The sequence below is a fragment of the Oryza brachyantha genome, chromosome 2, assembly GCF_000231095.2.
Source record: "Oryza brachyantha chromosome 2, ObraRS2, whole genome shotgun sequence".
In the NCBI taxonomy this organism is placed as follows: Eukaryota; Viridiplantae; Streptophyta; class Magnoliopsida; order Poales; family Poaceae; genus Oryza; species Oryza brachyantha.
In genome coordinates, this window is record NC_023164.2 from 3502842 (window position 1) to 3515414 (window position 12573).

At 36.7% G+C, this 12573-nt stretch overlaps 1 protein-coding gene across 1 annotated transcript; it reads left to right on the top strand.

The window, feature by feature from the left end:
• Positions 1-5465: 5465 nt before the first annotated feature.
• Positions 5466-9850, top strand: LOC102717864 (zealexin A1 synthase-like). The gene is made up of 2 exons (XM_006646928.3): positions 5466-6393; positions 9119-9850. The coding sequence occupies exons 1-2, from the start codon at positions 5473-5475 to the stop codon at positions 9743-9745; spliced, it is 1548 nt and encodes a 515-aa protein (XP_006646991.3). The 5' UTR covers positions 5466-5472; the 3' UTR covers positions 9746-9850.
• Positions 9851-12573: the final 2723 nt, after the last annotated feature.

Consider the following 12573-nt stretch of genomic DNA (forward strand, 5'->3'; position numbering starts at 1 on the left):
TAATGCATGATGTTCTATGGTTGCATCCATGCCTTAGGTAGTTTATTCATGTTACGTTATTCCTCATTACTTGCCATCTTTAAACTATGATGCTATATTAGCTTTTAGACATAATATTTTACCATTTGTCTTATTGAATATTTAGTGCAAAATATAAAAATAAAGATCATATTTAATGTAACTGTAATGATAAAACATGTCAAAACATAATAAATAATATTTACATATTTTTTTAATAAGGTGCACAGCAAAATAAGTAAAATAAATAAATAAATTATTCTCCTATATATTTTAGTAAAAACGAATGGTTAAAGTCAGTCATCAACAAGTTAACAGATATGGCATTACGTTAGTAGATCAACATCATACACCTAGGCCGCGTTCGGCTTCGGGGGTAAGTTAACTTATCCTTGGCACGGATAATGTAGTAATAGATTAGTATATGATTAATTAATTATTAATTATTAAAAATATAAAATAGATTAATATGATTTTTTAAAACTACTTTTCTATAGAAATTTTTTACAAAAAATACACCGTTTAACAGTTCGGGAAGCATGTGTGCGTAAAATTAGGGGGTAAGTTAACTAACCGGGTGCAAATGAACGTGGTCCTAGTAGCTTATGGTTATAGAGTTGACTTTTGTAGCAATGACTTAAAGTATGGGGGATGCCAAGGAGTGTCTCACATATTTAAATAAAGATTGTTATATGAAGAATTGAGTTGTAGTTGAGATGAAGCTCTATTTTAAAATATAAAAGGTCCCAGAAGAAAGAAGATACTGGCAAGCTAAAGTCCTGTTCGAAGGTAGACTCAAAGACGCCTATCTCATCGGAAATGAGAGTCATGAAGGGTTTACCTGAGGTAGGGCACCACCTGACAAGTGGCTGGTTCGGAAGTAGACCGCCCTTAACCATCACTTTTGGTGTCTCTAGTCCAAGGAGTTGGATGTCTGCTAGGCGGCAAGTGGCAACTCTTTATTGGTGTCTTTTGGAGAGGCCATTAACGACGGGGAAAAGCAAGCTAGAGGCAGGGAAAACGACAATGACGGGTGAATTTGCTGGTGAGAATAGATCTCTGATGGAGATAAGGATTGGTGGTAGTGGATTATATATTTTACATGCTGAGTATTTTAATATGCACTCTTGTGTTTTATGTTTTTAGGTATCAAGTAACATCAGCATGCATATGTATGTGCGAGAAGTAGCATCCCTTTATCCCACACTTACACAACTCTACGACGCAATTTACTATAAAAAGCATGGCAGGAAGTCTCGATTGAGTTTGACGTTAGCTTAGATCTCGATCTCTTCCGACTCTCTAACAAATGTCTGATGTTATAATTAAAATTGGTTAAGTACCATAGCGCCATCTTTGATCGCAACGACGATCACTTCGTGGGTTAAGTGGTTCAATGAAATGTCAAAATTATTAATTTAAATTGGACAGGTACCGGAAATTAAATGCTGCACGCAAGCCTCCTGTAAGATCACTGTGGGCACGCAACACGTGTACTGGATAGAGAGATATTTGTGGCAAAGCCTAGCGTTATATCTGTAAATACAAATAATTTATAAATAAAAGTTTTATACACATATTCTTAGCGATATAAAAGTAAATACTAAAAAATAAACTATGATGATTAAAACCCTCCAATAAGCCATAAACTTAATATTTAAAATTTAAAACTTAGCCAATAAACATAAATAAAAACGAAAAGATTAGACTCCATACAAGGAGGAAGTAAGGCATAGAGTTTGAGAGAAAAAAAAAGCAGAAACATGATCACTTAGAATGAGGTTAGTTATTAATTTTAATCATTTTAAAACTTCAAAAATAGAGTTATTTGATTTTTTAAAGAATTTATCCTATAAAACTTTTATAAAATATACACGGATAACGGATTAGCTGTTTATGAAAATTTGCACGTCCATAAATAGGCCGTTTCCCTATCTTTATCCGTGTAATGCAGCATGCAGTCTGTCCATTGATGACACGATGCTGACATGAAAGGGGAACTTTTTTGCACATGCATGCAGCTGAAAGTTTGCTGATGACAGTACGTTAAAACCTGTACGGACTGTTCTCCTTCACTATTGGATATTTGGATGCATGGTATTATAACGCTTCCTCTATTCCAAAATTAATAACTTTATATATTTTGGCACTATTTAGATCCCAAATTTTTTTAGGAGAGTAGTCGTATCGACGTGTACAGTCACATATTTAAAGTATTAAACGTAGTTTAATTATAAAATAAATTTCAGATTCCGTTTGAAAATCGTGAGACGAATCTTTAAGTCTAATTAACCTATCATTAGCACATGTTGATTATTGTAGCACTTACGGCTAATCGTGTCCTAATTAGGCTCAAAAGATTCATCTCACTATTTTCTCTATAACTGTGTAATTAGTTTTGATATTCATCTATATTTAATGTTTTATTTAGATGTCCAAAGATTCGATGTGATGTTTTTAGGAAAAGTTTTTGGGAACTGAACAATGCCTTTGTAAAATTTTTTTAAATAAGACGAATGATCAAACATGTATACAAAAGTCAACGGCGTCGAACATTAACATAGATAGTATTATTCATTAGAGATTATGATTAAAATGTTATATGTGCAACAGGAAGACACAGTGTACCGCTCAGCAAATATGTGGCCACCACAGTGCTCAGTTCGGTGACCGGTCGCTTTAGCTGAATCGAGCAAAACTGTCATCAATGGCTGTCATGGACAAGAACAGTGACTGGATGTTAGCGTTTGAGCGATGATACCATGCACTCTTCCCGTTTTAAATTGGGGTAATTGTTTGGCTATTCCGCATAAACAACATAATTACAAAATAAAAATAATTCGTTAACAAAACATTTATGTAAGCGTTCTTAGCAATCTAGATGAACAAATACTAAAAAATAAACTACGATGAAGAAAACATCAAAATCAACTATAAATTTAAGGTTAAAAATTCAAATTTTGGCTTATAAATATAAAACAAGGCTGAATATGTATTTAACCATTTTAGATTAACTAGCATTAAACAAAGTAAAACAATCGATGCTTCTTTATTTTCTAATAAATAAAGGATAGGTGAGGAGGGCTTTTCAATGGAAGATGAGAATAAGAAGTTTAATAAATAGTGATCGTTGTGATAATAAGAACTAACCCAAGTAACACTAAAAATGTTTATAATTTGGAATCAATTTTGAATACCACAAATTATTCTATTCTTGAACATTTGGAGTTCTTTTTAGTAACCCAAGTTGGCAAGAATGAAATTTTATGATCTCTAAGAAGTATAAAGATAACACAAGGTTGATATCGGTCGGTCAATAGCTTAATAACATATACTGCATCTATTTCGAAATATAAGTACTTTTCGGTTGTTCAGCTTAGATTTAAACCTTGTGATGACGAGGAAGAAATGTGTCGTCCCGTCTTCATCCCTGGAGTGGACATGGCCATGCAGATTGCTGCAGAGATTGCCACCTCGTGGTTGCATGTAGGTGTGCTGGCATTTTGACTTCGCCATCTTCACTGGGGATGTGGGGAAGATGTCGATGCCAAGGAACACCCGCTTTAACACCGTGAAGATGTAGATCTTGTATGTCTCCATATGCTCTCTGTCTTTAGAGGAGCATGAGGAGCCAGGGGCGCCGAGGACCTGACTTGCTTGGGTCCTCCCAAGCCCTGGCCTTCTCCTTGATATACACCCCAAGGGGCAAGTGCTTGTCATGCCACCTTTAAATATAGACCTTGTATCCAGGGACGGATCTAGATCATAAAATTAGGGGAGGCTAATTGACTTCTTCCTCCTTTAGCCCTCCTACTCTTCATATTTTTCCTATTTTCTTCCCTTCTTCCCTCTTATTTTTCATGTGGATCCAGCGGGTAGGAAGGCTTGAGCCCCCCAGCACCCACGCTGGATCCGCCCCTGCTTGTATCCATTATATACATGGCATTGGATGAGATCTCGATGTCAAGATACACCTAGCTGAGCACCTTCAAGATGTAGGTCTAATAGTCTAATAGATCTCCATGTTCTCTGCCACTGGAGTAGCGTGAGAAGCCGATGGGTGTCTCCTAGGGACTTGGCTTGCCCGTGTCCCCAATCCTTTACTCTTGTGCGCTGCTGACACGGTAGGCCGCGACATGCGTAACCCGGGGGAAGGTGGCCCTGAATCCCATTTTACCAATAGAGATTTGTTTTGTATATGTCAAGGTTTTTTAAGTAGATTAGGACTCCATGCATGAGTTGGATTTATGGCTTTAGGCTACGTACCTATGGGTATAACTATGGGTATAAGTAGAGGGTTGGTGGTCATTCATGATCGATTTTTAGTATGCCAAGTTGAGAGAAAAGTTAGGGTTTTGAGTTTATTTAAATTTTGTGAGAGCAGTGATGTTGTTGTACTTCATAAACATGAATAAAAGAAGTAAAGATCAATCTACTTTCAAAAGTTCTTTGATTTGTGTGTCTTTATCGGTTTTTTGCGGTTACACCAACGAGACATCAGTGCTTGAGGCACTAGGGCGATCAGACCGGCTGATCAAAGTAGGTTAGATCGATCTCCATCTGCTTTGAGCTAGGGTAATTATTGATTCCACTAAATTTTTTTAGTTTTTTATGTTCTGCCATTCACCCCCTCTAATTGGTTAGTCTACGTGTTCGATCCTACATCATCTATTGTCTATATAAGATGCGAAGGGATTGCACATATAGCAGCCACCTAAATAGTTCATGCTCTGAGCTTAACAGTGAAAAGTCAAATACTTTTAATTCCTGGTTAAATTAAATCAGTGGCGGTGGGAGCGTTGTCTCTTTCCTATTTTGCAATTATTTCCCTTGCCCATCTTTGCAAACTAGCAATTGCTGCCGGACAATGCTTAGTCCTGTCTTTTTTGGCTTAGGATTATCCGTATGACTTATTAGAAAAAAATAATTTATAAATAAAACATTTTTATATATGTCTCGTGATGATTTAAAATTAAGCAAATGCTATAAAATAAACTTTAAAAATTAAGTTTTAAATTTTACTTATAGACATAAGCATAAGCAGAACATAAGGGTCTTAAGAGCATCCCAACAGTTTATCTATTACATTCTCTATTCTAAAAATAAAAGATGATTAGTAAAAATTGAGCTTCAGTATAATATCCATCTCATCCTCTATTTTTAAATGTCATCTATATTTGGAGAGAGAAACTTTATATTTAGATGTTCTCTCTATTCTCCAAAAAAATATGGAGGATATCATAATAGATGATCTGTTAGAGTATATAGAGATATAGAGAATGAAACTATTTTAGATAATCATCTAAATAAAAATATGAATAATCAAATTTAGATGATCTGTTGGGATACTCTGAAACCGGACAGTTTTTCACTTGAATGAACTGATCAGCTTCTCTTTATATACCATTCCTACATGCTCTTTGAAGTCCTCAGCAGCCTAGGCGTTGGATCGCCATGGCAGCCGTCCATGGCTACCTGTGCGTCTCCTTGGCCGTCGTCTTGTTCACTCTGGTGCTCCACAAGCTCGCGAGGAACAGGAACGGCAGTGGATCCGGCCAACTGAGGCTTCCGCCGGGGCCATGGCAGCTGCCGGTCATCGGCAACCTCCACCAGCTGATGGTGCACGGCCCGCTCGTCTACCGCACCATGGCGAGCATGGCTCGCCGGCTGGACGCGCCGCTCATGTCGCTCAGGCTCGGCGAGGTGCCCGTCGTCGTCGCCTCGTCGGCCGACGCCGCCAGGGAGATCACCAAGACGCACGACGTGAGGTTCGCGACGCGGCCGTGGAGCGCCACCATCCGCGTCCTGATGAGGGACGGCGCCGGGCTGGTGTTCGCGCCCTACGGCGCTCTGTGGCGGCAGCTCCGCAAGATGGCCATCCTCGAGCTGCTCAGCGCCCGCCGCGTCCAGTCGTTCCGCCACGTCCGGGAGGACGAGGCGCGCCGCCTCGTCGCCGCCGTGGCCGCGGAGCGGCGCCCCGGCGAGGCCGTGAACGTCAGCGAGCGGATCGCCGTGTTCGTCGCCGACTCGTCGGTGCGCATGATCATGGGCGACCGGTTCAAGAAGCGGGACGAATTCCTGGAGAGCCTCGCCGAGGGGATCAGGATCTCCTCCGGGTTCAACCTCGGCGACCTGTTCCCGTCGTCGAGGCTGGCCAGCTTCGTCAGCGGCACGACGCGTCAGGCGGAGGCGAACCATCGCCGGAGCTTCGAGTTGATAGATTGCGCTCTGAGGCAGCACGAGGAGCGGAGGGCGGCAGCTGCCGGCGCCGGTGCTGTGGACGACGAGGACCTCATTGATGTGCTTCTCAGAATTCAGAAGGAAGTGGGGCTCGAAGTACCTCTCACCATGGGTAACATCAAAGCCGTCATTCTTGTAAGTAGCCCTTCTTCGATCCCTTTCTTTACCCGGTACTCTCGGGGCATGGATTCTAAACTATCGAGTGATTATCCCCTCGTCGGTTTCTCATCTATTACATGCTATCTAAATAGTTATTTAAAAATATAAAAAAATTATAAAGATAGATTAATATATGATATATCAGTACATAAATATACAAGTTAAAATATGACTTCTACAATTTATAACAAAAATAACAAATTAAACTATGAATAGCATATACTAACAATCATATATTTGTTATTTTTGCTATGCATTGTAGAAGTCATATTTTAACTTTGCATATTTGAGCAGTGATATATCATATATTAACCTATCTTTATAATTTTTTTATATTTATTATGACTATTTGTATAGCATGTAATAGATGAGAGGACATCTCTTCGAGAGTTTAAAACAGTTTGGATTCAGATCCTCTCTCATTATAGCAGCGATATTGACATGTGAGGCTATATAAGATATCTCAGTAACTATCATTCCTGTAATTGTCATTATAGCAGCGATATTGACATGTGAGGCTATATAAGAACAGAATGCATATCTCAGTAACTATCATTCCTGTAATGGTAATGTTCTAGATCCCTCCCTCCGCTATTTTAGGAGTTGTTAAAATACACGATGAATTGTCCTTAAAAAATCTGTTGGAATGAGCGGATATTCACCTAGTTGATATAAAGAAAAAATTGTGATAAATCAAGTCAAGCAAGATGGAATATCTATTACCCCTCTTGTTTTTTTGGCACCACTGACTTTTGTTTATACATTTGATCGTTCATCTTATTAAGAATTTATGTAAATATTAATTTTGTTATAAATTGATTACTAGTAAATGATTAGTAAATTTAAGAATTCCTTATTATGTCATATATTTGCACAAAAAATTTGAATAGAAGAATGATCAAATATAAATCCAAAGGCAACAATATCAAATAAAAAAACCAGAGTGAATAGTAGATATTCTGTCTGCCTTGATTTGATTTGTCACATTAGTTTTTATATCAACTAGGTGAATATGCACTCATTGCAACGGAATTTCAAAGAAATATTCGTAGTATTTAACAACCCCCTAAAATTAAAAGTTATTCTCGTTCCCTCTGTCTAATAATGCATCATCATGCTACTTTTACTTTATAATACGTGCCACTTTTACTTTCTGTGTGCGTATTGAGCTAGATATAGATCTCATTTTCAAACTTGAAGAATTATTAAACAATATACTATCTCCGTCTCTAAATATTTGACGACGTTGACTTTTTCATGCACGTTTGACCATTCGTCTTATTCAAAAAATTTACATAATTACTAATTATTTTATATCATTTTATTTATTGTTAAGTATACTTTTATGCACATATATAACTTTACATATTTTTTTAAAAATTAAATAAGACGAATGGTCAAACATGTATAAAAAAGTCAACGATATTAAACATTTAGGGATTGGAGGGAGTATGCATTATTGGATTATAGCATTCAACTGATGTAGATTTTGTAGGGGCTCTCCCTCTTGTAAACTATATATATCTATAACCAGTTTGAGACTATTTAACATATTTTATCTAGATAATCATTTTTTGTGTTGCATTTAAGTTTGATTCATACATAACATTTATTAGGATATGCTGGTATAGACATTTTACATCTGACATATTTTTATATGGCGTCTTATATTTGTATTAAATTTGATGAAATAGTGTAATTAGTTGGCCACAAGCCAAAATCTACCTGTCTCAGTGTCTAATTTTTTATGGGTCAAATGGCAGTTATGGGTGGCGCTAGCATATTCATGACCACTGTCACCATCGTCTTGTAAAGGAGTGTATAGAAAGAGTTTAAAAAAACCTAGTATGTGTTACAACATCTCTTTACCATTAAAATATATTGATATCTTATATCAGGAACTTACAAGCGTGTTCAGTTCCCAAAATTATTTTTTTATATGCGTGTCACATCGCATATTCGATTACAGATTTGAGTATTAAATGTAGTTTAATTATAAAACAAATTACAGATTATGTCAGGAAACTGCGAGACGAATTTTTTAAGTCTAATTAATATTAATTAGCATATGTGGATTACTGTAGTACTTATGGCTAATCATAAACTAATTAGTCTCAAAAGATTCGTCTCACGATTTCTCCTATAACTGTGTAATTAGTTTTTTGTTTCATCAATGTTTAATGCTTCATTTATATGTCCAAACATTCGATGTGATGTTTTTGGAAAAAAAATATGGGAACTAAACAGGGCCGTCAAACCATATAAAAGTTTGACATTTCAAAATAAAACACCTTATAAAATAAATGGATTCAGTATGTGAAACTAAAAGGTATGCATACTGAACATGTGAAAATGGAATAAACTAAAATATGAAGAAACTACTAAAACATTGTCACAGTTTTTTTAGGCAGAAAACTCTGGAATGTAAATATAGTAAAATTATATTGCAATTATATTGTAACTTTTTGACTTCTTGATTGTTAGATCGCATAAAGATTTTTTTTAATAGTTTCTTGATAGAAACTTGTCTATACGATGCAACAATTATACTATATTTATATTTCAAACCTTTTCACCCAAAAATCTATTATATGTTTTCAATAGTCTCTTGATAGAAACTTGTATATATGATGGAATGTTGTGCCTATGAGTTTTTTCTATATGACTTCATGGATGTTTTATTTTTGCATGCATTATAAAGGATCTTTTTGGTGCTGGAAGTGAGACATCAGCGAATACCCTCCAATGGGTGATGTCCGAGCTCATCATGAATCCATCGGTGATGTTGAAGGCACAAGCTGAACTACATGACACCCTCCAAGGAAAGCCAATTGTGACAGAAGATGACTTGGCTGGATTGAAGTACTTGAAGCTAATTATTAAGGAGACCTTACGGCTGCATCCGGTTGTGCCATTGCTTGTTCCGAGAGAATGCCAGGAGACATGTAAGGTCATGGGGTTTGACATCCCCGTTGGTACTACTGTGCTCGTAAACGTATGGGCAATCAGTAGAGACCCTAAGTATTGGGAAGATCCTAAAATGTTCAGGCCAGAGCGATTTGAAAATATCCATATAAACTTCAAAGGAACAGACTTTGAATTTATACCATTTGGTGCGGGACGAAGGATGTGCCCTGGCATAACATTTGCCGAAGCAAGCATGGAGCTTGCTCTGGCGTCGCTACTCTATCACTTTGACTGGGAGCTCCCCAGTGGTTTCTATTCAACCAAGCTGAACATGGTGGAGAAGATGGGTGGTACTGTCCGAAGAAAGAACGATCTTTATCTTGTTCCAACTGTTCGTATGCCTCCGTCGGCTGCTCCGTAGTTATTCTCACCTAGCTTTACTCTTTGATGAAATTCCTACCCTTAATTGCAAGTAATTAAGAACTTGCCTACTTGTCTGGAATTAGAATAAGAAACCCCTCATTTCTCAATATTGTTTTACGAATGCTGGAATGTTGTTTTTGCATTTAGCAATCTTTATCCAGGATTGCATGATTCCAAAAATGCTGTTGAACATCTTAATTTCTGGTTATAGCGATCACTTGGCAGAAGCTGGAGCTAGCCGCTGAAATTTGCTGCTGGCCGACAGCCCGGCACCCTGCTTCATCCCCTGCAATTTCTCCTATTTTTTTTCTGGTTCCATTTACCAGTTTGCAAGGTATGGCTTCTGAATGATAAAACAAATCTTGTTTTTTAGGTTAAATATATTGACCCTTTGTGTTCTTAACATTTTTTTCAGTTTCTTAACTGAATTTGCATGATCAATAAGTAGCGTATGATATGAGCTTTAGCAATCTTTGCTTTGTTTTATGCAAAAGTTTATCAATATTACCTTTTTAATTTTTACAGGTTCAGAAGTCAGAACACAGCCTTACTTTAATGCTAACATAGATAGGTTACAGACAGAAATAAATCTTACAAAAAATAAATATGATGATTTGCCCTGGCATGATTAAAGGAACGCAAGCAAACTGAGGAAAACAGAACAGTATGGGCACTTGTTAAGTCACTCATGCAGTATATCGAAAAATGGCTGAGATTGAATAGAAACCATTTACTATTGGGATATTAGTGAACCAAGCTTATGCTTTTTGGTACCTTTTGGTACCTCCTAAAGAATGGTAAAATTGCTCTTTCAATGATGTTCAGGAATGTTCTCGTTTTCGGTTTAAGCAGCAAGTCAGCAAATGAGCAAATTTAACATGTTATTTTTTTTATAGATGCACTACCTCTGTGCCTATGTAGTTGCACTTCGCCCATTCCTTTTTATCAGTAAATATTTAGGCTCTTCATTGATGTATTTTCAGACCTTGCTGAAACTATCAAAGATATTGATACTGCAAAAATGCTGCTGCCCTCAGTTTTTTTTAGATAATAGATTACATTAAACCCAGCCTCTTGGAGGTGTACACAGCCCAATGCTGCCCTCAGTTATATGCAATTATTCTTGAGATTGGCTATTAAGACTTGGTTCTTGACATGGCAAAAAAATTCTTCTCAGCTAATTTACTTTCAAGGTTTACCTCAAACTGCATGTATGTTGTAATAATGGATCCAAATAGAGCGTGAAAATATATCTATTAAACTACAGAAATGGGAGTAAAATACATGATTGGTCCTTAAACTCGTCACGTTGCTTTGGCAATTCTTTGAGCCGTCCGGGCAAGGAAGATCACCTTCGCCGTGAAGGAGAGCCCCCAACAGGCCATGTGAAAGCTCTAGTGAGTATGAGATTTTTTCCTAGATTTTTTGGTTTCATATAATAACTACAGAAAACTTTCTTTACCGATCTGATCTATATGAATGCAACTGAAGCTACACCCAAAATAGGTTAATACACAATTCAGGATCACTTTTGTTACTGAAGGTGCATTCTTTCTTTATATTTTTTCTCAGCTTTTAAGTGCACGCTTCTCAACCTGCTACACGGTTTACTTTTTGGCAAAAAAATTCTATATAGAAGTTTATCATCTCATATTTCTTAAAAAGTTTTTTTTAACTTGGTAATAGTTAAGGACATTATTTATACCATTAAATAGATGTCACACAAATTAGATAATCTTCATCTTCATCTGCTCAAAAAGAACACAAAGAAACTATGCTTGGAGCATGAGGCTAATAGTAAAGCTTCACAATAAATGTCCTACCACCATCAAATTAAGTTGCGGGGGGGATGGGGGTTATCTTTTCGCTATATAACGAAAAAGCCAAACAATATATTTAAAAATACAAAATAACTTATAAATAAATTTTTTATATATGTGTTCTTAGAAATGTAAAAGCGAAGGCTGAAAGTAAATTATGATTTAAAAACTCTACAATCAGCTCTGTCTAAATTTAATATAAAAAATTAAACTTTGACTTATAAGAATAAGCGAAAAGATGGTTTGTTTTGACTCGTGTAGCAACAAATTGGCATGACCTTAGTTTGTGTAGCAACAAGTGTACTTCTAGGATTATTAAAAAAATTGTGCAAAAATAAGAACATTTCTACATATATATTTTTTCCTTAAACTAACCATGTTTAAATTTCTTCGCATCCATCCTCCACAAACTTGTCGTAACTCAAAGATTCAAACACCGGAGGTTCTGGTCAGCGAGGGTCAGAACTTGCGGTTAGTACTTGAGCCAAACAAATAGGGTGAACCAGAACTTTGGAGTAGGTCGCAAACACCATCAGTTTAAGAATCTAACACACTTCAAAACCTGATCCTTCGAGAGAATGACGGACTTTTCCTCCAACTTAATTTAAAACCATGCCTTGAGTCATTTCACCTTTGCAATCATTTATCGTGCATCATCCTGGAAAGGAAAATTAATTTACAATCGATTCATTATAATTTTATAAAGTTTAGAGATATGCCACTGGTATCTCATTGACATGTGAAACACACATGAGTCAATGACACGTGGTCAGGATGACATATCTCTAATTTAGCAAAATTATAATGGCAGTTTTGAATTTTTTTCCTAGAAACTAATAGTTGCACTTTAAGCCCAAAAACGTAATTAGTCTCCTATTGTCTTGTCATCTCTCATCCAAACCCATTAGGGGTTTAGACGTAATTTCAAACATTTTCATGGGCATTTTTATACATGTGGTTCCGTCGACGGATTCTATGAGCACACTATTTTTCCGCCTATAAAAGC